At 48.9% G+C, this 25,089-nt stretch overlaps 1 protein-coding gene across 7 annotated transcripts in view; it reads left to right on the plus strand.

Annotated features, from left to right (window-relative positions):
- GDPD5 (glycerophosphodiester phosphodiesterase domain containing 5) overlaps positions 1–25,089 on the plus strand; it is a 217,664-nt gene that overhangs the window by 74,041 nt on the left and 118,534 nt on the right. For all 7 annotated transcript variants that reach the window (XM_084842423.1, XM_084842421.1, XM_084842420.1 and 4 more), the window contains one exon: positions 5,376–5,549. In XM_084842423.1, the coding sequence (XP_084698549.1) occupies positions 5,433–5,549 (117 nt within the window). In that variant the 5' untranslated portion in view covers positions 5,376–5,432. The remainder of the gene's footprint in view (positions 1–5,375; positions 5,550–25,089) is intronic.

Raw genomic sequence — 25,089 nt, forward strand, 5'->3', positions numbered from 1 at the left:
GCAGTGATCTTACTTTGGGATAAATAATTGATGCAGCCTTCTTCATACAGCAGCACCATGTTGATTTAGGGAACTCGCTGCCAGAAGACTGCAATGGCTTTGAAAGGGGATTTGACAAATCCATGGAGGATAAGGCTTGGAAGCTGCCCTATACTGGGTCAGATAATTGGTTCGTATAGTCCAGCTGACACTGTCAACTGGGCTACAATACTGTTGACACTGTCCGTGACTTGCCGGGGTTCCAGGCAAGATTCTTTCCTAGCTCTGCCTGGAGATGCCGGGGATCAAACCTGAGATCTCTTGCATGTGACGCCTGTGCACTGCCGCTGAGCTACAGCCCCCAGCAACTTTCAGACTGTATCAGCCTGATCTTAACAGGCCCTGCACACCACGTGACCTGATAGCTTCCCAGGACACAGCAAAGATGTCTCTGGACTCTTCGCTTCCAAGATCTGCTTACCCTTTCTTCCCCAAGGGCGTGATAGGCCTCGTTACAGGCAGGGGTCCCTTCTCTTGCTTGCAGTCCTCTGCCTTCCGGTATTAACGCCTCATTCCCATCTGGTCAATGCAGGATTTGCTGCCTTTAAACTTTGAAGTCATCCCTGCCAGAATTTGTTAGACCTGCACTGCTGTCTGTCGACACAGCATTCACATTACTGTCATTATATTCTTATTATTGATGTTTTCAAATGTTGATTCCTGTTTTACTGCATTTTATTATAAAACCACTTTGATTTTGAAGAAAAGTGGGATATAAATATAAAAGACCGCTTGGGGTGTTAGCTTCAACACTAGTTCCCCCACATCCCCAATGGTGGATCCAAAATTTCGCTTCTAACCTGATCGGCCAAGGTTTGTGGGTTGTATCCAGTGTTGTCTAACTTAAATCCCATTCATTTCAGTGGGTCTACTCTAAGTAGTACTAACACTGGATACAACCCACTGTCCTATAGTTTAGCCAGTAGGTAGCACCTAGTTGTATCAGCATGGAGTTCTCTGTAGCTGTTCTGTTTTTGTTGGAGAGAAACAGTAAAGGTCTTGTCCAGCCTCCTGATGGGTGTGTCCTGTAAACCAGGGATGGGCACAAGGGAGATCTCCAGGTGTTTGGGACTTCAGCTCCCAGAAGCCCCTGCCAGCCTGGCCAGTGGTCAGGAATGCTGGAGTTGAAGTCCAAAACATCTGGAGAATGCTCATCATCCCCAGCCAGCCTGGCCATTGAACTGTCCCAATTGAACAATACCGCTCTCCCATTGTAAGGCTAAAAAATATCTTGAGTATTACTTTCATGTTTCACTTTCTCTTGAGATGGCTGTCTTACTTCTCCCTGTCCCTGTGTGTGTTTATTTATTTATTGACAGATTTCTAAGCTGTCTTTCAGGACTTAAGCCCTGTATCGATACAGTTTCCTTTATTGTTTGTTTTGAAATGCTCTGACTGGTGAATTTGCAATGTCCAATATGTTCACCAGTTTTGCCGTTAGGAAACAGTACCAGCCCAGAAGGGGGTGTGGCTACTGGGAAACCAGGAGAATGGCCAGAAGGAAGGAAGATGGGTTGACACGCAGAAATATGGCCTCCAGAGAGGGCTTCTCAAAGGAGGGTTCCTACTTGGGGGTAGCAATTAGTCTGTTTAGCAGCCTGGTAGCAGCAGCTGTATGTTTGTCAGAACTCTTAGGATTCTGGACCAAGCTGCATCAACCTGACGCAGCATCTGTCAGCAGCTTATTAACCATGATAGCTAAAATGGAACCTCCACAGTTGGAGGCAATGTATCTTCAGGTACCAGATGTTGGGAGGCTGCTTGTGGACTTCCTGGTAGTATCTGCCTGGTTGTTGTGGGAAACCGAATGCTGGATTAGATGGACCTACAGTCCGATCCAGCAGGGCTCATCTTGCGTTCTGATGTTCCTACTTACACATGTCAAAAATTCAAAGGCAGGCAGGCAGTGGAGGCTGGTGGCTCCGATGTCATTGAGCAGTGAATCTGCTCTGGTCAGAACTCTAAAGAAGCTACCCAAGGTGCAGACTACTTTAGAATTCTGGGTGGTTCTGACTGAAACCTGGAGTGGATTTACCACTCCACAGACAGTGGAGCCACCAGCCTCCACTACAGGCAGGGAAGCCTGTAATCTTCATATTTGAATTTTTGTGTGTGGTCAACAGTTTCTGCACTGCCCGCTTGTTGTTCAGTCGTTCAGTCGTGTCCGACTCGTCGTGACCCCATGGACCATAGCACGCCAGGCCCTCCTGTCCTCTGCTCTCTCCCGGAGCGTGCTCAAGTTCATATTCATTGCATCGGTGATGCTATCTAACTATCTCATCCTCTGCCGTCCCCTTCTTTTGCCTTCAATCTTTCCCAGCATCAGGGTCTTTCCCAGGGAGTTTTCTCTTTGCATTAGGTGGCCTAAATATTAGAGCTTCAGCATCTGTCCTTCCAATGAGCACTCAGGGTTGATTCCTTTAGGATGGACTGATTTGACCTCCTTGCAGTCCAGGGGACTCGTAAGAGTCTTCTCCAGCACCACAGTTCGAAAGCATCAATTCTTCGGCGCTCAGCCTTCCTTATAGTCCAGCTCTCACATACGTTACTACTGGGAAAACCATAGCTTTGATTATATGGACCTTTGTCAGCAAGGTGATGTTTCTGCTTCTTACTATGCTGTCTAGGTTGGCCATAGCTTTCCTCCCAAGGAGCAAGTGTCTTTTAATTTCATGGCTACAGTCACTGTCTGCGGTGATCTTGGAGCCCAAGAAAATAAAATCTGTCACTGCTTCCATTTCTTCCTCTTCTATATGCCAGGAAGTGATGGGGTCAGATGCCATGATCTTCATTTTTTTAATGTTGAGTTTCAAATCAGCTTTTGCACTCTCCACTTTCACCCTCAGCAAGAGGCTCTTTAGATCCTCTTCGCTTTCTGCCATTAGGATGGAATCGTCTGCGTATCTGAGGTTGCCCTCTTACCTGAGCCCTAAAGAGATCCAGCTCTGCTGAGGGAGGAGAGCTGTTTAGGTCGAAGGAGGTGGTGGGGGACAGGGTGGACTCTGGACATTTTAAGGCACTTCGATATGTGAGTGTGGAATTCTGGCAAAATTGTGGAATCTTATTTTAGAGATGTGGAATTCTGGCAAAATTGTTCTCTGGGGCTGGTCTGGCAGTCAAGAACCTTCACCCAGCCTGGTCCTAAGCAAAACCTACTTTCAAATAAGTCCTTTACGATTTAGTGGGATTGACGTCCTGGTATGTATGCTTAAGATTGCTGCTGTTGTTTTCCCCTTTAAACCAGGGGTGGGTTTTTTTTCCTGTTGAGGGAGTTATACCTCAGGAACCAAAGGGTGCCCTCTGGGGAGCGACACATCACTCTTGCCAGGGGCCTGAAGTGATTACTTGCAGATACCTTTTGAAATTAGGCCAGAGGGCCGCACGGGGCCGTAGGTTGCCCAACTCCTGCTTTTTAAACCAAGAAAGAGACCAAGAAAGAAATCTTGCGGTTGTGGTGGCAGCTTGATGAAATGTCGACCCCATGTCCAGCTGCTGTAAAAAAACAAATTCCATGTTGGGCATAATTAGGAAAGGAATCGAAAATAAAACTGCCAAGATCATAATGGCTTTATACAGATCTGTGATGCGGCCATACTTGGAACACTGTGTACAGTTCTGGTCACCCCACCTAAAGAAGGACAGAGTACAGAAAAGGGCAACAAAAATGATCAAGGGGCTGGAGCATCTCCCCTATGAGAGAAGGTTACAACAGCTGGGATTGTTTAGCTTGGAAAAAAGGAGGGCAAGGGGAGACATGATAGAGGTGTGCAGAATTATGCATGGTGTGGAGAAAGTGAATAGGAAGGCATTTTTCTCCCTCTCTCATAATAATAGAACCCAATGGGATCATCCCATGAAGCTAATTGATGGAAGATTCAGGACAGATAAAAGGAAGGACGTCTTCACACATTGCATAGTCAAACTATGGAATTTGCTTCCACAAGACATAGTGATGACCACCAATTTGGATGGCTTTAAAAGGAGGGTAGTCAAATCCCTGGAGGAGAAGGCTGTCAATGGCTACTGGTCCTGATGGCTGTGTGCTACCCTGGTACCAGAGACGGTGGGCCTGTGTATATCAGTTGCTGGGGAACATGGGCGGGAGGGTGCTGTTGCACTCATGCCCTGCTTGTGGGATCCTGGTCGACAGCTGGTGGGCCACTGTATGGACAGAATGCTGGACTAGATGGACCCTTGGTCTGATCCAGCAGGGCTCTTCTTATGTTCTAAACACTGCTGAGAAATTTCTCCCCTGAAACTTGAGATCCAGCTATAAGATCTTGGAGAGCAGAGCTGGGAAAAATAGTGACTGCCAGTTAGTGTAAACAACATTGAGCTAACCCAGCCTCCCCCAGACTGTGCTGGCTGGGGATGATGGGAATTGTGGTCTAACACATCTGGAGGGCATCACGTTGGGGAAGTCTGGGCCAAATGGATGAATCCTTCCTGTGGCCGCTTCCTGTGGTACGAGTACGACTTCCGAGTACGACTTGGCCTGAGATGTTAGGGCTAGATGGACCAACAGTCTGACTTTATATGTAGCATCTTCTTAGTTTCAGGCTATTTGTCCACTAATTCTGAAATCAGGGATGCCCCCGGGGTTGAGAAGAGCCTTCAGCAAAGTCCTGCCCTGTAGGCCCCCTCCTATAGTGGTGGGTGGATGTGGGCCCTGGGGGGCTTACTTTGGTGGGTGGTTTGCGGGTGCCATTTCCATTTCCATACATGCCCCAGAACTTTGAGTTGTTTTTTTCAGGGCACTGTGGGGGGAAAAAATGGCTGTGCCACAAAAATATGGAAATAAAGATGGTGGTTGCAAGGGCTTAGAGTACCTATCAGTGATGGGCCCAGCTAATACTGGATCTGCTGAACAGGCGCCCCTCCTCCCGACCCTTCTTGCTTAATGGCAGGGAGTTATTGGTTTATTTATTCAAAGTATTTTGATCCTGCTCCTCAGCCAAAAAAGGCTCTCAGAGCGGCTTATAGTCCTTTGGTAAACAAGACAGTCCCTGCTTGCAGGCTTAGAGTCTAAAAAAGACATGTCTCACAAGGAAAAAAAGAATGGGGAAGGAAGAGGAAAAAATTATACATAGTCTCTCAGCAGGGCTAGTGGAATGGGCCTGCTTGCCCTCTCATCTCCCATGTGTGACTGGACAGTCCAGATGTTCCCTTTGCCGGCTCCTGTTTCCCTTACTCCTTCTTCTGTCCCACAGGGCTGTTGATGTCAGTTAGAATAAAAGCACTGGTTGATGACACTGCCACCACCATACACACTTCATTATGTGTTCACCATCTATCCATCCCTTCTACTAAATGCCCCAACTCCTGCTTTCTTGTAGGCACGCCCAAGGCCTGATGGAATTCTGATAGTTTGCTGGTGACGAGCTGGGAAGAGCATGGTTAAACACCAACCTCTGCAGTACTACGAGCCACAGTTGTGTTTGTCATGCCTGACGGGGATTTATGGTTGCCGCTGGAAACGATACCAGCGGTCACATGATGACACCACAAAGGTGAGTCGCTAGAACCTTCTGTGTTGCTGGGCTCACTGCCGCCATTTTGAAATCTTTTGTAGCCAGCCAGTGGAGTTGCCTTGAATGTGAACATTGACATTGAAATTGAAGAAATGTAGGCCCCTAAAATTTGACTTTGCTGTTCCTTGTGAACTGGGGCAGAGAAATTGAGTGCCTTGTGGAGCTGTTTGTGAATACTGAAGTCTGTTCACCTGTTGGCCTCCATGCTTGCAGAACTGCAGACAGTTTTATGTGATGATTACATGCAGAGAAGGGCTAATGCCCTTTTAAGGTTGCTTTCAACAGAAGCATTGCTGTCATGACTTGGGAGGAAATGGTAGAATCTGAAAATTATTTAGATTCATGAAGGATAGGTTTATCAGCTTTTAGCCATGCTAAGCTACATCAGAGATCAGCAACTTGTAGCCTTCCAGATATTTTGGCCTACAACTCCCATCAGCCCTAGCCAACATAGCCAGTAGCAAGAGATCACGGGAGTTGTAGGCCAAAATATCTGGAGGGTTGCAAATTGCCCACCCCTGCTACATGAAACTTCCAAGTTCAGTTGAAATATACCTCTGAATACCAGTTTCTAGGATAAAAAATAGGGTGTTGGCATTTCACCTTTATGCCTTGCTTATGAGTTTTCCAAAAGCATCTACCTGACCGATTTTGGAAACAGGTGGCTAAACCTTAGATTGATTCAGCAATTCTTGTGCACTCCTTGCTTGGAAGATTCAGTGAGAGAGTAGGAGAGGCACATATTAGGGGTGCCTGGTATCCTGTCTTTGCAGAAGGGGTTGGACTGGATCAGGCAGTTCATAAAACTCTGAGCTAAAAAGCGTGGATGCATTTCACAAAAAGCCTTGTCCGTGTGACATGCACCCCTCACCCATTTTGGTTATTACTTGTCAGGGAGGGCAGACTATGAGAGGGAGTGAGCATGGACACACATTCAGAGTGAGGACACAGCATCTGATGGCTGCATGACTGTTCGTCATTGCTGTGCACCTTACATGATCCTGATTGTTTGCGACCACCTTGAGAAGAAGCTCCTGTTTTATTTTGTGTGATACTTGCTTAGTGGGGAAAGAAGCAGCTGTAAACAGAGAGCAAACAGCATGCCAAAAAAGATAAGCAGTGGAGTGGTTTTGTGAAGGTGTTTGCCCCCCGCCCACCTCTATCTCTCCACTCTGAAAATGTTCATGGTTGATTTAAATATGGGGCTTACTGAGCACACTGGGTCTGTTTTGACTTTCCTGCCTTTAAGGTTTTCCTGGAAAACTGAAAGTGTGTTTTGCCCTGAGAAAACCACCTTTTTTAAAATGGAATGGTGGGATATAAAATAAATAAAATAAGTGTAGGGTTCGTTGGCCTCTACCAAATTTTCACCCCAGCTCCAGCAAGCTGCAACTTGTCTTCTGGTTCACTACCCTGACTTGCCTGTTCTGTTTGGGCTGCCACATTTTCTGGCCTCTCTGTGGGAATCTGCTTGTGACGATCCCATCCTTAGATCTCCCGTGTTCAAGCTATACTGAATTAGCTCCTTGAGTGAAGAGATGAGATTTGGACATCATAGCCTTAAAAACTGCTTTGTTGGATTGGGCAAATCCACCAAGTTTCCAGCCTGAAGTTCGTGGAAATTTGCAAGATGAGCTTGAATGTGATGTCTGTTTCATTCCTGGCGACTGCTATTCAGAGATTCGACCCTACACAAGGAGTCTGCCAAGACTCCATCTGTCTTTTGTATCAGTGTGGATCAGGTGTGTGAAGGATCTGCTTGAAAATGAAAAATGTAGTTCAGTGCAAAGCATTTAATAAAACGAGAGGCTCTGAACGTTTCTTGCAACTTTGGGGCGGGGAGGAGGTGGGTGAGACAAGAACTGTATTTCCTCCATGTAAATTTGTTTTGCTTTGAGAGCAGTGATGGCTAGAAAACCCCAGCTCTTTTGAATGTGAAGTATGAGGATTCCAGGCCCTTCTTTCTCCTAATCCCTGTTTGCAAGGGAGGTTGTCCTCTGTGCTGTCTTCCCAAATCCAATTACTATTTCAAAGGATCAGCAAGGAAATGGTTCAGCTAGCTTTTTTTTTTTTGCAGCGAGTATTTCTTTTTTGTTTTTGTTTTGGCACTGTAAGATTGTTGATGATAGCATGTGATTGATATATATGTGATAGCAACCTGTGCATCAGATATGCTTGGCTATTAGACCACAGAGGCTGCTTTTACAACCCCTTTCTTGAGCCGATTCCTGATTTACAAGGAGTGGTGGACACTGGAGACAGAATGCTGGAGTTGTCTTTTAAATCCCTATGTTAACCCCTTAATGCTCATCCCCAAACCATAGCCTCTACCGCAGCCTTTCCCAAGCTGTTGTCCTCTAGGCAGGTCGTACTACAAATCCGCTCACCAACCACCAACATGGTGGCTGGGGATAAGAGGAGATGTAGTCCAATGCTTCTGGAGAGTGCCAGTTTGGGAGAGGCTGATGTAGTAGTTTGGGATAATGTTTCTGTTCCTGTCCCTGCACTTCTCCAGCCACAACACACTTATTTATAATAAATGAGGAGGAAGGCTTCTGCATTGTAACCAAGGTCTAAGTGCGCTTGCATTAATGTGCTTGCATTAATCCCTGACTGTGGTCTCCCCACTGTTAAAACTTAGATTGTAAGCTTCGTGGGGGCAGGGACCCTTCTCCTTTTTGTGCTTCTGAAACACTTGTAAGTGCCATGTAAACGGATGCTGGTCCTATGTTAATGAATGAATGGCAATATCAGAATTCGGCAGCGCTGCCTACATGTTCTGGACTGGTGCTTTCTCCCTCCTGCTTGGGGTCTGCGTGCGTGTCCAGTTTTGGGAAAGAGAGGCCTCTGCGCATGGGGGCATGGTGCAGAGAAGCACATTGCAGAGTTCCACACACCGGCTGTGAGCCTCTGAGTTTCTGAGGCACAGAGTGGGCCCTTTCCTTTGGTGCTTTGCAGTCTCTCTTGACGCCCCCTTGACTTTTCAAAGCACACGACCACCGTGCTGTTCCAGTGCATCATCTGTTTCTGTTTACCCCCCCCCCCCATGCATCACCTGTGTCCCCTCTGAGCACGTGTAATTCCTAGTGTATGAGTAAGAGGAGGCTGTGAAGCGGAAGAGCAAGTCTTTTTCTCCCTCTGGGGGCTGCACTGCCTCAGCAAAAGCAGCTGGGCCCGGGGTGGGTGGTCCAGAGCCAAAGGTGGGTGGAGTCAAGCCACATTCATTTATTCACCTGCATCCGTTATTCCCTCTCTTCAGTTGTTTTTCTCTCCGCCTTTTCCCTCTTGCTCCCTTCCCCTGTTCTTTCTCTTTGTCTCTCTCTCTACCTCTCCGCCTCTTTGGGCCCAAACAAACCTCACTTTAAATCCATACCTAGCAGTGCATCTAAAGTAGACATATGGGACCAAATCTGACTCTTAAAAGCCCTCCTACGCAACATGCTAGGGACCCGATCCCGATTGGAGCTCCTGTGCCTACTCTGAAGTAAAAAGGGGGGGGGAGATAGAGTTGCTAAATATGGATGTAAAGTAATGCCTGTTTTGTCCTCCTCCTCCTCCTTCCACAGCTGCCTCCCCTGCCCTGAAGACCCCCCCCCGTCTGAAGGAGGGCTAACCCTTCTCTTTCCAGCTGTCCCCCGCCCCCCAAAAATCATTGTGCAGCAATTACGCTTTTTAAAGAGGGTCCATTGGCATGAACAGGAGCTTTTAAAAAAGGCTAATGGCTGCTCTGTGTGTGTGTGTGTGTAGGGGGCATCACGGCTGAGGAGGGGATGCCATTGCCCAGACTGTGGGTGGCACTGCAAGCTACATTTGACCCGTGGCACACCAATTCCCCCACTTGTGCAGTAAAGCAGGAGTAAGCAAGCAACCTGGTGCCCTCTGGATGTACTGGACTACAACTCCCATAATCCCTAGCCATTGCCCATGTTGGCTGGGAATGATGGGAGCTGCAGTCCCAGGATGGGAGGGCACCAGGTTGGGGAAGGCTGGTCTGGGATTTGGAGTTGATGCGTCAGTCTTTTCCTCACTCCTCCATGCATTGGTCCCCATACCTGGGGCTGCAAATACCCAGTGATGGCATGCATATATTGGTGGCCCCGTTCTGTGTGTGCCCACTAGCACTACTGCCACTAAATGAGTCCACAGTGGTGGCAAGAACGAGGCATGATGGGAGATGCATGTCTGCAGCCTCCTGCCATAGAGAGCCGCTCTGCATCTTGCTCTCTCTTCCTACCCTCTAGGAATGCACACGGTGCGAAGCGATGCTCTTGAGTTTTCCTCACAAGTGGTGGCCAGTGAAATAGGGGGAGCGGGGTTACTTGGGGAGTGGTGATGTTTTGTATCCCTTGATGTTCTAGCGGGACCTCCGCAGATCTCCCATAACGCCTGCCCATGGAGGTCTTTACGGTCCGGGCTTCAAGCCCAGAGGAGCATAGCAAAACATCTCTTCCTTCCTAGGGGACCATCTTGGCCCAGAGTTTGAACCCCTCTTGTGAGTGGCAGGGAGCTGCCGTGTGTTAAGGGCGCGTGGCTCTCCTTTAGAGAAGCGTGTGGTGCCGTCTCTGGCTGGCAGAGAGAATGATTTGCAGCTGTTAAGCTGTGTAAAAAAAGCTAATGCTTGGCACCTGCTTGTCAGCTTGTTTCCCTGCAGCATATTTTTCAGTTCTGCTTGCCTGGCACAGCTTGGTGACAGCGGTGTCAGCCCCCTGCTTCCTGTTCTTTTGTACCACCCCAAAAAGGATGGCTTGGCTGCGTGTCTCTTTCTTCTCTGCCTCCAGTGAAGGCTGTTGTTGGAGGTGGGCATAAGTGGTCATTTGTTGAGGCCCTTGCTGAGGGCCCAGTGCAGACCCTTGCAGATCCCTGTCTGTCCTGGCTGTTGCCACCAGCTCACCCTCCTTCCTTTTCCTTCTGGGCAGTGGTGGGAAGACTGGGTTTGCCCTGAGACTCCAGTCCAAACTGCTGCAGAGAAGGAGAGGAGAGCAAGTGAGCAGGGAGCGGGTGGCCGATCACTCGCCTGGCCTCTCTCTTGGGTAAAGGCAAAGAGGAACGGACCCCCCCCCGTCACCCTCTTGGCTCGGCTCCAGTCCCTGTTGCCACCAAGGGGCTGAAGAAGGTGGCAGCGGCTGCCACTTTGCCTTCTTGCCTCTGAGGCTGCTTCCTGGCCCACCACCGCTCTCTGTGATGGCAGCTAGAAGGAGCAGCTGCAGCCGCCACTCTCTGCTCACCCAGTCGTTCATGCAAGTGGAGGCAAGCAGCTTGACCCAGTGAGCTTCAGCATTGAATGGGAAGTTCGAACTCAGGTCTCCATAGTCTAAGCCCAGCACACTAGCTCTCCCTGAGTGGGGCAGGCTTGTGAACAACGTGGCATCTTGTTTTGGCCCTCGCTAGCTTTCTTTACATTTCTGCACTGCCCATTAGCTGAAGTTCTCTGGGTGTTTATAAGACAAAGCTTAACACCATAAGATACAAGAACAGAATAAAACATAATATAAAAACATGCATTTAAAACAGAATAAAACCAAAGTACTAACCGAGATAAAAGCCAGCAACAGTGCAAAGATTTAAAAACGCACTAATGCAATTTTTTAAACGGAAGGGCTAAAAAGCCCTTGACATCTGGGATTAGGGACAAGGTCGCCTTAGGAGGCTCAAGCTCCAATAGCTCTTGTATGATACATTTCATGGCAGCCCCCTACAAAAACAATGGATGCCATTTTAGCCCCAAATTTGATCTGTTCCTCCAGCTTGTTTCCTGCCTTCGACCTTCCTGCCGCCTTGGCCTGGAAGGTTTTATACTCTGATACCTGGGCATCATTTATCACATAGCTTGAGCTAATCTCTCTGTGCTGGCTTGCTCATATTTCCTTTCAGCTGTTAACAGAGGCTGCTGTTGTCTCACACAGCCTTTGAATTGGCTCTTTGTGTGCCAGAGCAGCCTTGAAATGTAACTGGAGGGGTCCACCCCTGCAGGGTTTTCACTTGACTGTAGGTAGTTCATTCGCTTCCCTTAAGAGGTTGGATTCCTGCATAGATGAGAGAGACAGAACCGTTTTAAGGGGAGGAATAGAGGCTTGAGAGAGGCTTCCCTTCCACATCTTTCTTTTTTCCCCCTTACGATTGCCTCTGGGTAAACAGGTTTTGTAGGTTTTTGAGCAATACAAAAGCCTATCAAACTTGTCTTACCAGAGATTAAACTGGGGTGTGTGCATATACCAGAAGCAGAGATCCCTGCGTCAAAGGGCCTTTTTAACCTCTGGAGGAAAAATGTTCTATCTCTTGCCTTTGGCTGTCTTGGGTTTGAAGGCAATAACCCTGGAGGTTTTAAAAGATGGAAGAAGATTCTGTCTGTGTTTGGGCTTTGCGTATGGGCTGAATCACACACACAACAATGCATGAACACTCAAACCAGGTGAAAGGGTACTTCTTTCTTTTTCTCTTAATGTTGGTGTGAAGCTTTTGAATCAAAAGGCAGTGTGTCTGTTTGACTGCTTGAATGCTTCTCCTTTTCATGCTGCTGCATTTTGCAATGAATATTCCCTGGAAGAAAAGGGCTGCATAGCCTGAACCGTGTTGGGGGTTTCATTTATACTTTTGGCTGAATTTTTGGTTTTCTGTGTCTCCCTCATAGCTAGGGCTGTAAGGGATGTCCAGGAAATGTATTGATTCAAAAGGATAAATCAGACTCCACGATGTGGTTGTGTGTTCTGTTTTCTAAATCATGCTTCCATTCCCTGCCCAATGCAAGTGAGTGTAAAGTAATGCAAGTTGGGGCAAGTGATCCCGCCTTCATATATATGCTGATGGGGGCTGAGCTGGTGGTGACTGACCAGGGCTGTGTTTCCACCAGTGATTTGCTCCATCCTGGCTGCACGGTGAGGTCTCTGTGTTTCCTTGACATCGTGGCCATTCAGCACCAGCCCCGCATTTTATTGCTGAAAAACCGCTTCTTCTGAGACTGCTTATAGTCTGACTTTTCCAGCTTACCGCAGCTCTATTATTGACCTGTTTCCACAATCGCACGGGTCCAGTATCATAGTTCTGCCCATGGGGTGTGTAGCCCAGCCTTTGTGGGTGTGTTGCTCCGACCTCAGTGACCAAACCCTTTCCCTCCCTGTTTTCCGGAAGCTTCATTGCTGTTTTGGAGCAGGATGTCGAGGGACCAACTTTTAAAACATCATTGAAAATAAGCACTAGAGCACAGCCCGTGACCCCAGTCAGGGTTTTTTTCTGCCATTGTGCTGAATGAGGCTTGCCCTCTCAGTGACCACAGAAATGACAGAGAAGCCCCTCAATTGACAGGGCACATATAAAAGCCCAGTTCCTTACATGCGTTTAAGCGGGATCTTGAGGCTTCGGTCCATCGCCTTTGGATGTAACTCATTCACAGCTTCCATATAGAGATCTTGTGTGATAAAGTGGGGGCTGGTTTTGGTCTCTTTCCCACAACAAACCCATTTGTGTCTCCTCAAAAGTACCTCCCATTGAGGTGGATGAGGATGAGATTCCCCCTCAATTGAAATGGCACACATTAAAGCCCAATTCCTTAAATGAGTTTCCAAGGGAGGCTCGGATGAATTGCTTTAGGAAGAAAGTACTTCACAGCTCCGTTATCCTGCGGGTTACAGTGGGGCTGGATTCCATCTTTGTTTTTTCTACCCTCTTTCCCACAACAAACCCATCAGTGTCTCTTCAGAAGTAACTCCCATTGTGATGAATGAGGCTTGCCTTTGAATGCCCACATCAGAACTTACAGAGATTCCCCCTCAATTGAAATGGCATACTTTTAAGCCCAGTTCCTTAAATGCGATTAAGTGAGCGCGATCTCGAGGCTGTGGTCCATTGCCTTAGGACGTAACTCATTCATAGCTTCCGTATAGAGATCCTGTGTGGTAAAAATGGGGGCTGGTTTTGCTCTTTTTCCCACAACAAACCCATTACTCTCTTGTCAGAAGTAACGGTCAGTGAGGTCCTCTGGATTAAAATGGGGGCTAGTTTCCCTCTTTGTGTTCTCCTCCCCGCTTTCCCAGCACAAGCATATGTGTGTCTACTCGGAAGTAACTCCCATTGTGCTCAATGAGGCTTGCTCCTGAAATGCAGGTGAATCTGGACTTTCAGGGGAAAGGAGAAAGTGGGGGAGAGGGGGGAAGCCTCTCTTCACAGCAAAGCTGATTCCTTTTAAAAAATCTGGTTCTCCTCCATTAGCTTCTCCTTCCGTTGTCCTGGAAACACGGCCGAGGAGGCGGGAACACGGATGAGGTAATCAGTCCCAACCCAGACTCCACTCGGACTCCACCCAGCCATCAAGAAAATAATTTGATTAGAGTTCAGTGGAAACAGCACAGGGCCCCATGCTACAGCCATGATAAGCTGGGACTTAAAGCGCTGTGGGAACTGAAAAAGGAGAAGCTGCGATTGGGGAAACATCGCAACAAAGTTGCAAACAAAGTGAAGCTGATAGCATGGAAACACACCTCAGGAAAGAGATCTTGCTGGTGGCGTGATGGGTGAAAATGTTGACCAAGTGCACAGCAGCTGTGAGAAAGGCAAATTCCATGCTGGGGATCAAAAAGGAAAGGAATCCAAAATAAATCTGCCACTGTCATAATGCCTTTATAGAAATCTATGCGGCGGCTGCCTTAAATCCTGCGTGCAGTTCTGGTCGCTACCCCTCAAAAAGGATATTGTAGAGCTGGAAAAGGTGCAGAAAAGGGCAACCAAAATGATCGAGGGGCTGAACAAATATCAGGAAAGTGTACAACATCTGGGACTCTTTAGCTTGGAAAGAGGTGAGTACAGGCGCAATCCTATGCATGTTTAGACAGGAAAAAGTTCTACAGCTCCCAGCATTCCCTAGCCAGCATAGCTGGCTGGGGAATGCTGTAAGCTGTAGGACTCTTTTCTGTCTAAACATGCATAGGATTGTGCCGTAAGTTGGGGTGGGGGGATACATTCTGCCTGGTGTGGAGAAGATAGGGAGAAGTTTTTCTTCCTCTCTAGGAACCCAGCGGGGTCATCCCATGAAGCTGACTGGTGGGAGATCCAGGACAGATAAAAGGAAGGACTTCTTCACACAGTGCAGAGTTAAACTATGGAACTCCCTACCACAAGATGTAGGCATGGTCACCGATTTGAATTGTTTTAAAAAGGGCTTATATGCCTTTGTGGAGAATAAGGGTATCAGTGGTTACTACTCACGATAGGTACAGAATGCCTCCAGTATGGGGGGCAGTATGCCTATGTACACCAGTTGCTGGGGGACACAAGCAGGAGAGGGCTACTTAGGTCACGTCCTGCTTGTGGGCTTCCCATTGGGGCATCCAGTTGGCCACTGCAGGAACAGAATGCTGCCTTCGGTCTGATCCAGCCGGGTTTTTCTTATGCTGCTGTTCAGTGTCCTTCAGTAGCAGATTTTGAAGACTGTAAATTCAGCTCTGTTGCATCGCAGCAACGAAATCTTCTAGTGCCTCTCATGAATCAGCGCGTGGGTTTATCACCACCGGTATATAACCCCAGCATTATATGACTTTCAGCAGGAGCGAGTAAGGAAGCAGCTGAAAAACTGCCGAACCCTTTAAAAAAGTACTTTAATTGAGCTGTTAGCTGCGTTCCTGACAAGGGTGAATCACTCTTACTTTGAAGAGGCTTTTCCCCCCCATTGCAAAAATTTGAAGCCATACAAAATCCTTCAAATATTTTATCCAGCTATTTGCCTCTAATTGCCATGTCTTATGAAAACCAAGCTCTTAAACAAAACAGTGGGCTTTTCCCCCTATAGTGAATGGCCCTGGGGAGAGGAAGGTGGGTGCTTCCTTTTGTAGAGAAATACTTTTTGCAAATGCGCTGCAGCGTACAGCCGCATCAAGCAGGCACGCTTGTCAAAGTGCTGGTATTAGGCTGCAGCTCCCAGTGCAAATGAGTGCACACTCTATGGCAAACCTGGATTTGTTGCTTCGGTGATGTATAAAATGCCCCCTAAGCACCTTGATCGACCACTCCCATCCTGGAAGCTTCGGTTAACCTTGCAAACCCACTCCAGGCTGAGGTTTCTGGTTCTGGTTTGACTGATTGCAAGCCATGGTTTGTCAATTCCAACAACGTTGTCAAACACTAGTGAAGCTCCCTTAGCCATGGCTTGGCGTGAGGTCTGAATCGACCACATGCTTTGGAGTGCTAGGGCCCTTTAAAGATGGCTCCGTCAGCCCTGTCATAACTCATTCTCCCTTTTGATGAACAGGTGTGGAAGACTGAAGGCACAAGGCTGCTTTGTTGTGACAATGTTCTGTGATCCTATGTGTTCTTTCCGATTTTCAAGGTAACAGCTTTTCTCCTCCTCTCCCTCTGGGGAGGGTGCCAGGATGGGCTTGCTGCTGTGTCTCTTGTCACGGAATGTGTTGCTGTTTCACGTTGTTGTTGTGATTTATTACATTTCTATACCACCCAATAGCCAAAGCTCTCTGGGTGGTTTACAAAAGATTAAATAAAACATTTAAAATACATTATAAAAATAACATAAAAACCATTTACATACAAAAACAATGTAAAACTATCAACAATAAAACCATCAGGACCGGAAAAAAACCTTATTATGTGCTGTCAAATGCCTGAGAGTAGAGGAAAGTCTGGTACCAAAAAGATGACAATGCTGGAGTCAGGTGAAACTCACTGTGGAGAATGTTTCACAATTGGGGGGCCACCACTGAAAAGGCCCTCACATGTCCCCAGACACATCTGGATGGTACCAGGGTAGGGGAGGCTGCTCTATCCCTTGATTTTCCTGGAGTGATTGTGCATGCAAAGTTCCAGATGGGAGAAATTGTAATGGTCTGTCTGTCTGTCTGTCTTTCCTCCTCCTCCTCCTCCTCCTTCCTCAATGCTGGTTCCTGCTCAAGGGGACAGAGACAGAATCCAATATTCTAGGCTTCCCGTTTTTGAGTATTGCTAGTTAATTCCTGGCTAGGGGCAAGATTTTTTTTAAGTGTTTAATAGTAGTGGTTGTTCACTAGCAAAGTACCTGTCATTATGATGGACAGGGTATATGTGGAGGAAGGCAGAGGGAGGGATATGTGTTTTCAGTAGAAACGCAAGGGGGAAAGTGTTTTTTTTCTTTTCATTTCTTGTATGAGAAATGAAAGAGAGAGAGGCTCTCTCCCTGGCTCTCTCTTGTATGAGAGAGCCAGGGCCTGCAGGAGAAGCCACCACCACCACCACCACCGGGGAAGAGGCGTGCTTGCCGCCGCTGGGCCTGCTGCTGCCGCCGCTGGGCCTGCTGCCGCCGCCGCTGCCACCACCACCGGGCCTTCCTTGTGGACTTCTGCCTGGCAGACCGCCAGTCCCTGCAGGACCAGGCCCCCAGGTACCGAGCCAGCTGTGCTACTCCACCTGCCCCTCCCTGGAGGGGCTACATAAGCTGGCTGGCTGAGGTGGCCTGGGAGAGCCAGGGCCTGCAGGAGAAGCCACCACCACCACCACCGGGGAAGAGGCGTGCTTGCCGCCGCTGGGCCTGCTGCTGCCGTCGCCGCTACCACCGCCACCAGGCCTTCCCTGTGGACTCCTGCCTGGCATTTTTAAGGGGATTTTAATTGTTTTGTTTGTTTGTTTTATTTTGTTGGGGGGGATTTTGTTGTGTTTTTAGGGGTGGGTAGCCTGCCTGATAGGCGGGAGCGAGGGGGCATGTGTCCACCTGATGGAGGCAGTGGGGGGAGTGTTGGGGGCCAGAACATACCGAGGCTGGGCGGCAGGCGCTGGCGGAGCACTAGGGGCAGGCCATGCAAGCTAAGGGGAACAAGGGAGAGATGTGTAGTATCTGTCCCCTGCTCCGGGCCTGTCCAGAGCCAAAGGATGGCTGGGGGAGGCGTGACCCCATCTTCTGGCCTTCGTTTGCTGCTCTACAATGCCAGGTCTGTTACCCAGAAAACCTCCCTCATCCATGACATGATCCTGGACGAGGGTGCAGACCTGGCATGTATTACGGAGACCTGGCTGGCCGAGGCTGCTGCTCCAACCCTTGCAGCCATGTGTCCAGCTGGATTTTCGTATGCACAGCAGCCGAGGGCTGGGGATCGGGGAGGGGGAGTGGCTGTTATCTACCGAGAGTCCTTGGTCTTCACCAGACCCCCTCTCCGGGAGACCAAGGTTGCTGAGTGCATGTACTGGAGGTTGGGCCCGAAGGGCAGTCTGGGGATTCTGCTCGTGTACCGTCCACCCCGCTGCACGACTGACTCCCTGGCCGAGGTGCTTGAGGTGGTCTCTGATGTGCGTGTACAGTCCCCTAACTTACTGGTGTTGGGGGACTTCAACGTACATTCGGAGGCCATCCTCACAGGAGCACCTCGGGACTTCATGGAGACCATGGCCTCCTGGGAGCTGCACCATATTCTAACTGGGCCCACCCATGTAGCCGGTCATGCACTAGACCTTGTGTTTGTTTCTGGAGAAGCGGGGAGTGATCTGGAAGTCGGGGGTATATCCACCACCCCCTTGTCATGGTCAGATCACTATCTGGTGATGTTGGACTTCTCGGTTCCACAACCCCTCCGCAGGGGTGGAGGACCCATTAAAATGGTCCGCCCCAGGCGTCTTATGGATCCAAATGGATTCCTGAACGTGCTTGGGGATTCTCTGGGGCATGCCAACGGCCACTCGGTCAAGACCCTGGTGGGTGGCTGGAATGCCGCAATCACTGGGGCATTAGATCGGGTGGCTCCGAAACGCCCTCTCCCCCTGAACAGGGCTCGGACTGCACCATGGTTCAATCCGCGGTTATGAGCTCTGAAACAGGAGGTGAGACGGCTAGAGCGCCGGTGGCGGAAGTCTCGCTCCAAAGACGATCAGACACGGGCTAGAGCTGTATCTTCAGCCTATCACGTGGCGGTGAAGGCAGCAAAAAAGGAATATTATGCTGCCTCCATCGCGTCTGCAGAGTGCTGCCCCAGGAGGCTGTTCCAAGTGGTCCGGAGCCTGGTCGGTCCTGTGGCTCCGGAACCACTGGAGCATTCTAAGGCCTCCTGTGAGGCTTTGGCAAGGCACTTTGCAGATAAAATTGATCAGATTAGGTGTGTTACTCTGCACACTGTGGATACAGTTAGTGAGCAAGAGGCGGCCTGTGGCAAACCGGTTTTGTGGGATCGGTTCCAGCTTCTTCCTCCTGATGAAGTGGACAAGGTGCTTTCATCTGTAAGGCCAACCACCTGCTTACTTGATCCTTGCCCATCTTGGCTCATTATGAGCTGCAGAGAGAGACTGGGTGAGGGGATCAAGGCGGTGGTGAACGCCTCCCTTGAGGAGGGAGTGATGCCATCAGCCCTCAAGGAGGCAGTGATACGACCGCTCTTAAAGAAGCCCTCCTTGGATCCTCAAGTTCTGAACAACTTTCGCCCAGTCTCAAATCTGCCATTTTTGGGCAAGGTGATGGAGCGGGTGGTGGCGGTGCAGTTGAAGGCACACTTGGAAGAAACTGATTATCTAGACCCATTTCAGTCGGGCTTCAGGCCTGGGCATGGGACAGAAACGGCCTTGGTCGCCTTGGTGGATGATATGAGGAGGGCTCTGGATAGGGGTGAATGCTCCTTCCTTGTTCTCCTCGACCTCTCAGCGGCTTTTGATACCGTTGACCACGGTATCCTCCTGGACCGCCTGGAGGGGTCGGGCATTGGAAACACTGTATTGCGGTGGTTCCAGTCCTTCCTCTCTGGCGGGTACCAGAGGGTAGCACTGGGAGAGGAGGTTTCGGACCCGTGGCCACTTACTTGTGGGGTGCCACAGGGTTCCATCCTCTCCCCGATGCTATTTAACATCTATGTGAAGCCACTGGGGGCTATCATCAGGAGGTTTGGGGTGCAGTGTCATCAATATGCGGATGACACTCAGCTCTACCTCTCATTCAAATCTTCACCAAGGTTGGCCGTAGAATCCCTGTCCAAATGTCTGGAGACGGTGAGTGGCTGGATGGGGAGGAATAAGCTGAAGCTGAACCCTGACAAGACCGAGGTACTTTTGGTGGGAGACAAGAGGAGGCTGGGGGATGTTGACCTGGTGTTGAATGGGGTACAGCTACCCTTGAAAGACCAGGTCCGCAGCCTGGGGGTCATTTTGGACTCCCAGCTGTCCATGGAGGCTCAGGTGTCAGCTGTGAGCCGGACAGCGCTGTATCAACTCCATCTGATACGGCGGCTGCGCCCCTACCTTCCCGACCATCTGCTCCCATCGGTAGTACATGCCCTGGTCTCCTCTCGTTTAGACTACTGTAATGCGCTCTACGTGTGGTTACCCTTGAAGACGGTTCGGAAACTGCAGCTGGTACAGAACGCGGCGGCTCGCCTGATTAAAGGCAGCCGCCGGCGAGATCACATCACTCCAGTGCTGAAGGAGTTGCACTGGTTACCAGTTGTTTTCCGGGCCAAATTCAAGGTGTTGGTTTTGACCTTTAAAACCCTATATGGTTCCGGCCCAGCCTATCTTAAGGAGCGCCTCCAGCAACACCAGACAGGCCGCTTAACAAGATCAGCCTCGGATGGCCTTCTCTCTGTCCCATCAGCCAGGACAGCTAGACTGGTGGGGACGAGGGAGAGGGCCTTCTCTGTGGTGGCCCCCACTCTGTGGAACTCCCTCCCTAGGGAACTCCGTCATGCCCCCTCTTTAATGAGCTTCCGTCGTGCATTAAAAACGTGGTTGTTCAGGCAGGCATTTGGGGTGGGTTAGGGTATTTTTTTAAAAAAAAATTTATGGTAAAATTTTATTGTTTTAAATTGTTTATGGTGGGTTGTACATCGCCCAGAGTGGCTGGGTGACCAGTCAGATGGGCGATTAATAAATTTAATAAATAAATAAATAAATAAATTGTAGGGGTGGGGGAAACTTTGTCCCACATGTTAGATTTCTGAAAGCAAAACAACAGTGTGTTTTATGTTAATGCTTAGGGTGGCCTCTTACGCTGAAAAAGAAGATACAGATTTGCATAACATTTGCATATGCTAACTTATATGCATAGAGCGCTTCAGTTAATGGGCAGTATACCAATGTAGTAAATAAATTAATTCACATTTAAAAGTAATCACTATGATTTAAATAGTAATACAATATATCTCACCCTCACAGGGAAGACTATGACCAGGGGTCCTCCATAGCTTCTGTCTAGGTGCTACCTGTTGACGGGCAGCTCTGAAACAATAAAGGAGCGGGTTTAGAAGACTGACCACAAAAATAATGAAGCAGTTGGGGAGGGAGAAGGTGAAAAATAGCTGCCCCTCTAGGCCACCTCTCTGGGGTGTTCAGAAGCACAGGGACATCTTGTTGGATGGCAGTTCAATTGTTAATTTAAGAAGGCTTTCCTTTCTGAGTTGGCATGCAGGCTGAGGGGTGCTGGGAGTTGTAGTTTAACAGCTCTGGAAGGCACCAGCTTGACCAAGGCTGGCATAGGAGGCAGAAGGGAGGGCTTGGCAGCAGCGGAGGCGAGGTCTGGGTGCCATTTCAACCAGACCTTGTTCCAAGTAGGTCTGTGCCTGACTCTAATTCGGGCTACTCTGTTTGAGCTTTTATTCTTTTTGCATTTCCAAGCACGTTTTTTCACATAGCTTATTACTAGGCACAATCTGAGTGGCTGTCTAAGGCAGGACAAGAGCAAAGTGTGCTTGTCTGTGGCGCTTTCTGAGGCTGGCTGTCCCGGTTTCGGGGCAATTGCTGCTCATACAGAGATGGCTTGTGCTGAGTCAAACCCTTTGTCACGATTCCCTTAGCCCCCACTTCGCTTTAGTGCCCAACATACGCAGACCAGAGGCTTCAGTCTGCAGCTTTTAATCCATCATACAGATGCAAATTCTCAGAGAAAGTCTCCGTCTACCAGGAATGCCTTCAGGGGATCCAAATGGAATTTTCGAGAGTTGCCCGCTGTTTAAAGAGGGAGGTGGTCTCACTAGTCTAACTCAAGGCCTCGCTAGCCTAACCTCTCTTGTCCTGAGGCCTCTAACCGCAGCTTCTCACGCAAGGCCAATCTGGTAGACCGTCTAAGTTCCACCCCTGCCCTCTCTCTTTGCTCTGTGTCTGCGCCTGGCATCTGTTAGGTCAACCTCCTGTTTGCTGTCTCTCACAGGGTGGGGTGGGTGAGGAGGGACCCTAAGTTCAGCCATCTGTGCGTTTGTAGCTGGAGAAGCAGGCCTACTCATATCTGGACTAGCCTGGGAAAACACCTCCCCCATGTCTGATGGTTCTCTTTCAGAATCTGAACTGATATCCCACTCCCTGTGCTCAGAAACACCCTTGACACCCTTGGCCTATCTCACCATGGCCTGTCAGCTCTGACCGGCAGTGCATCTTGGGCTGATGCCTCTCCCATCTCTGCTACCTGATCCTTGTGACTGAAAATGCTGCCGATTGAGCCTGGGACCTTCCGTGTGTAAGCAGCTGCTCTCCCTCCGAGCTATGGCTGTTCCCCACTTGCTAGATATGGGAGAGTTCTGTAGCTTGCAAGGAAGAGTGGAGAAGTGTGATCACAGTGCCCGGGTTTTGCCTGGAAAGTGGAAGACCCCAAGGAGTTTGAGGGGATGAGAGACCGGGAAGTCGCCCTTGTCTTAGCAGCGGAATTCCATGTGCCGTTTTACCACTGGAGGCTGGTGGCTCCGATGTCAGTGGGGTGTCAAATCTGCTCTGGGTTTCAGTCAGAACTCTAAAGGAGCTATGCAAGGTGAAGCCTCCCAGCCGCCACTGCATTTTACAGGCTGGGAAATGGCCAGGGATGAGATACAAGTGGCTTTCCCGAAGCCATCTAGCTAATGTGATTTTGGGGATGATTTAACTGATTTGTAATGGAGTGCATAAAGGCCTCTTTCTCAGACTTGCACTGGCTGCCTTGCTTTGCATTTGACTTGCATTGGAACCTGCTGGGCTATAAGTTTAAACAAAATATTTGACTGTATCGTCCCAGCTCAAGTTGGCCTGATGAAGTCCCCCATGCAAATAAGCTTGCAAAAGCTTCTCCCCCATGGGTGTTTAGGGATAGCCCACCTGCCGACAGGTATCCCTCACACCTATCATCTGGGAAGACAACAAAAAGAGCAAACTCTCTCTTCCAGTGGATACAAGCATTCCTGCCTGGAGCACTCGTCGATAAGCCTGATCGACACTCTAAGCCCTGCCCTGAGTTGTTCTATATCTCTTGCCTTTCGGCGACCAACCCAAAATCCATTGGCCTCTGTTCTAAAAATGCCACTCTGATGTTGATGGGGAAGAGTATTTGCATATTTTAAGGCTGAGCACATTGTTTGGCTTAGGAAAAATAGTTTGGCAGCTGTCCCACCTATTTTAGATGAGCGGCAGGAGGGAGAGGGAAGGGATGATGGGGAAGCGATAGTCGGATGTGTCTCGCATGGCAATCAAGCCTTCCCGCTGCAATAGAGATGTCCAAATGGGTGACTTGGTTTCTGGGCACCTTGCCAGCACACCTTTCCTGCATCCCAGTTCTTGGCTCTGTCCTTCATCTTCCAGAGATGTTGACTCCTGGCCCAGGGTAAATATACCCTAAGATTCTTGGTTGCAACTGAATCCAGGTGCTCTTACTATAAATCAAGCAATGTTTCCCTCTCCTAAGTCCTGTAAAGTGCTTGCTCTCTCTCTCTCTCTCTCTCTCTCTCTCTGTGGTGTGTGTGTGTGGTGTGTGTGTGTGTGTGTGTGTGTGTGTGTATATATATATATATATATATATATATATATATATATGAATGAATTCATATTAGGGAGTTTTGCATTTTTTCTGCACAGGCTAACCTTGCTCTTAATGGACTCATAATTTTGTAGCAGAAAATGCGGGTGACTTGCAGGGTGAGGAGAATTTTTCTTTTTCTTTTGAAGCGTACATTATAAGGCAGTTGGAAGAAAATAATTTTTGAAAACCTGCCAGCATATTACAAATTCAAAGTGGCTGCACCACTGACTATATAAAGAATCCGTAAGCGCTGAGTAAAGAAAAGTCACCTTTACCAGCCTTCAGCCCTTCCGTGAGGCAGCCTCTTGGATGAAAACAGTGAGGCACCCTGTGAGGGTGTCCAGCATGGCTGGAGTCCTGTGGGCTGGGGTCTGGCCTTATAGCTCAAAGGGTGGGGGGACTAGACAGGTCATGTGTTGCTCACGCAGCGAGCACAAGAGTCAAGGAAAATCCATCCATTATCCATGGTGCCGTCCAGATGTTTAGGACTACGATGTCTGTCATCCCTGACTACTGGTGGGTGCTAAGTTGGGGAAGGCTGCTTGAATAAGTTAACTCAGCCTTCCCCAACCTGGTTGCCCTCCTGATGCGTTGGGCTTCCACTACCACATCAGGAGGTCAGCCAGGTTAGCGAAGGTTGAGCTATCTCTTCCTGCTTGGTTTTCACCTATCGCATGAAGAGAGGACACAGTAAGCCAGGAATCCTGGACATATTGTCTACAGGGCAAGTATTCTATACTCCATGATCTCCTGGGTGTGACCTGAAAACCCACCTTCCAGATGATCTCCTCTTCCAGTTTGTTTGTTTATTTATTTATTTATTGCATTTATACCCCGCCTTTTTTCCTCTTGCAAGGAACCCAAGGCGGCTTACATTATCCTCCTCCTCTCCCTTTCATCCTCACAACAACAACCCTGTGAGGTGGGTTGGACTGAGAGTCTGTGACTGGTGCAAAGTCACCCAGTCAGCTTCCATGGCCGAGTGGGGACTAGAACCCAAGGAAGTTCCTCCCACATCTCAATTTTGCAGGACTGACGGTAATGAGGAGGAAACCAGTGCAAAGATCGCAAAACCCAGCTATATGTCATTGGATCCATTTTCCCCCAGATGAAGCCCTTCCTGTGGCTATGCCTGAGCTGTGCAGAGTTCTTCATATCCATGCATTTAAACTAATGTATCCCGTTTAGTTTTAAGTCAGTTTAGTTTTAAGTTCACCGGTTTTTGTTTTATGATAGTCAAGAAAATTCTACATACTCAAATGTACATGTGTGTTCAGTCGTTCAGTCGTGTCCGACTCTTCGTGACCCCATGGACCATAGCACGCCAGGCCTTCCTGTCCTGCGCTCTCTCCCGGAGCGTGCTCAAGTTCATATTCATGGCATCCGTGATGCTATCTAGCCATCTCATCCTCTGCCGTCCCCTTCTCCTTTTGCCTTCAGTCTTTCCCAGCATCAGGGTCTTTTCCAGGGAGTTTTCTCTTCGCATTAGGTGGCCAAAATATTGGAGCTTCAGCTTCAGTATCTGTCCTTCCAATGAGCACTCAGGGTTGATTTCCTTTAGGATGGACTGATTGGACCTCCTTGCAGTCCAGGGGACTCGTAAGAGTCTTCTCCAGCACCACAGTTCGAAAGCATCAATTCTTCGGCGCTCAGCCTTCCTTACAGTCCAGCTCTCACAGCCATACATTACTACTGGGAAAACCATAGCTTTGATTAGATGGACCTTTGTCGGCAAGGTGATGTCTCTGCTTCTTACTATGCTGTCTAGGTTGGCCATAGCTTTCCTCCCAAGGAGCAAGCGTCTTTTAATTTCATGGCTACAGTCAC

This window comes from Heloderma suspectum, chromosome 3 (genome assembly GCF_057233095.1).
Source record: "Heloderma suspectum isolate Gila_16-S chromosome 3, 16-S_ref, whole genome shotgun sequence".
NCBI classification, from domain to species: Eukaryota; Metazoa; Chordata; class Lepidosauria; order Squamata; family Helodermatidae; genus Heloderma; species Heloderma suspectum.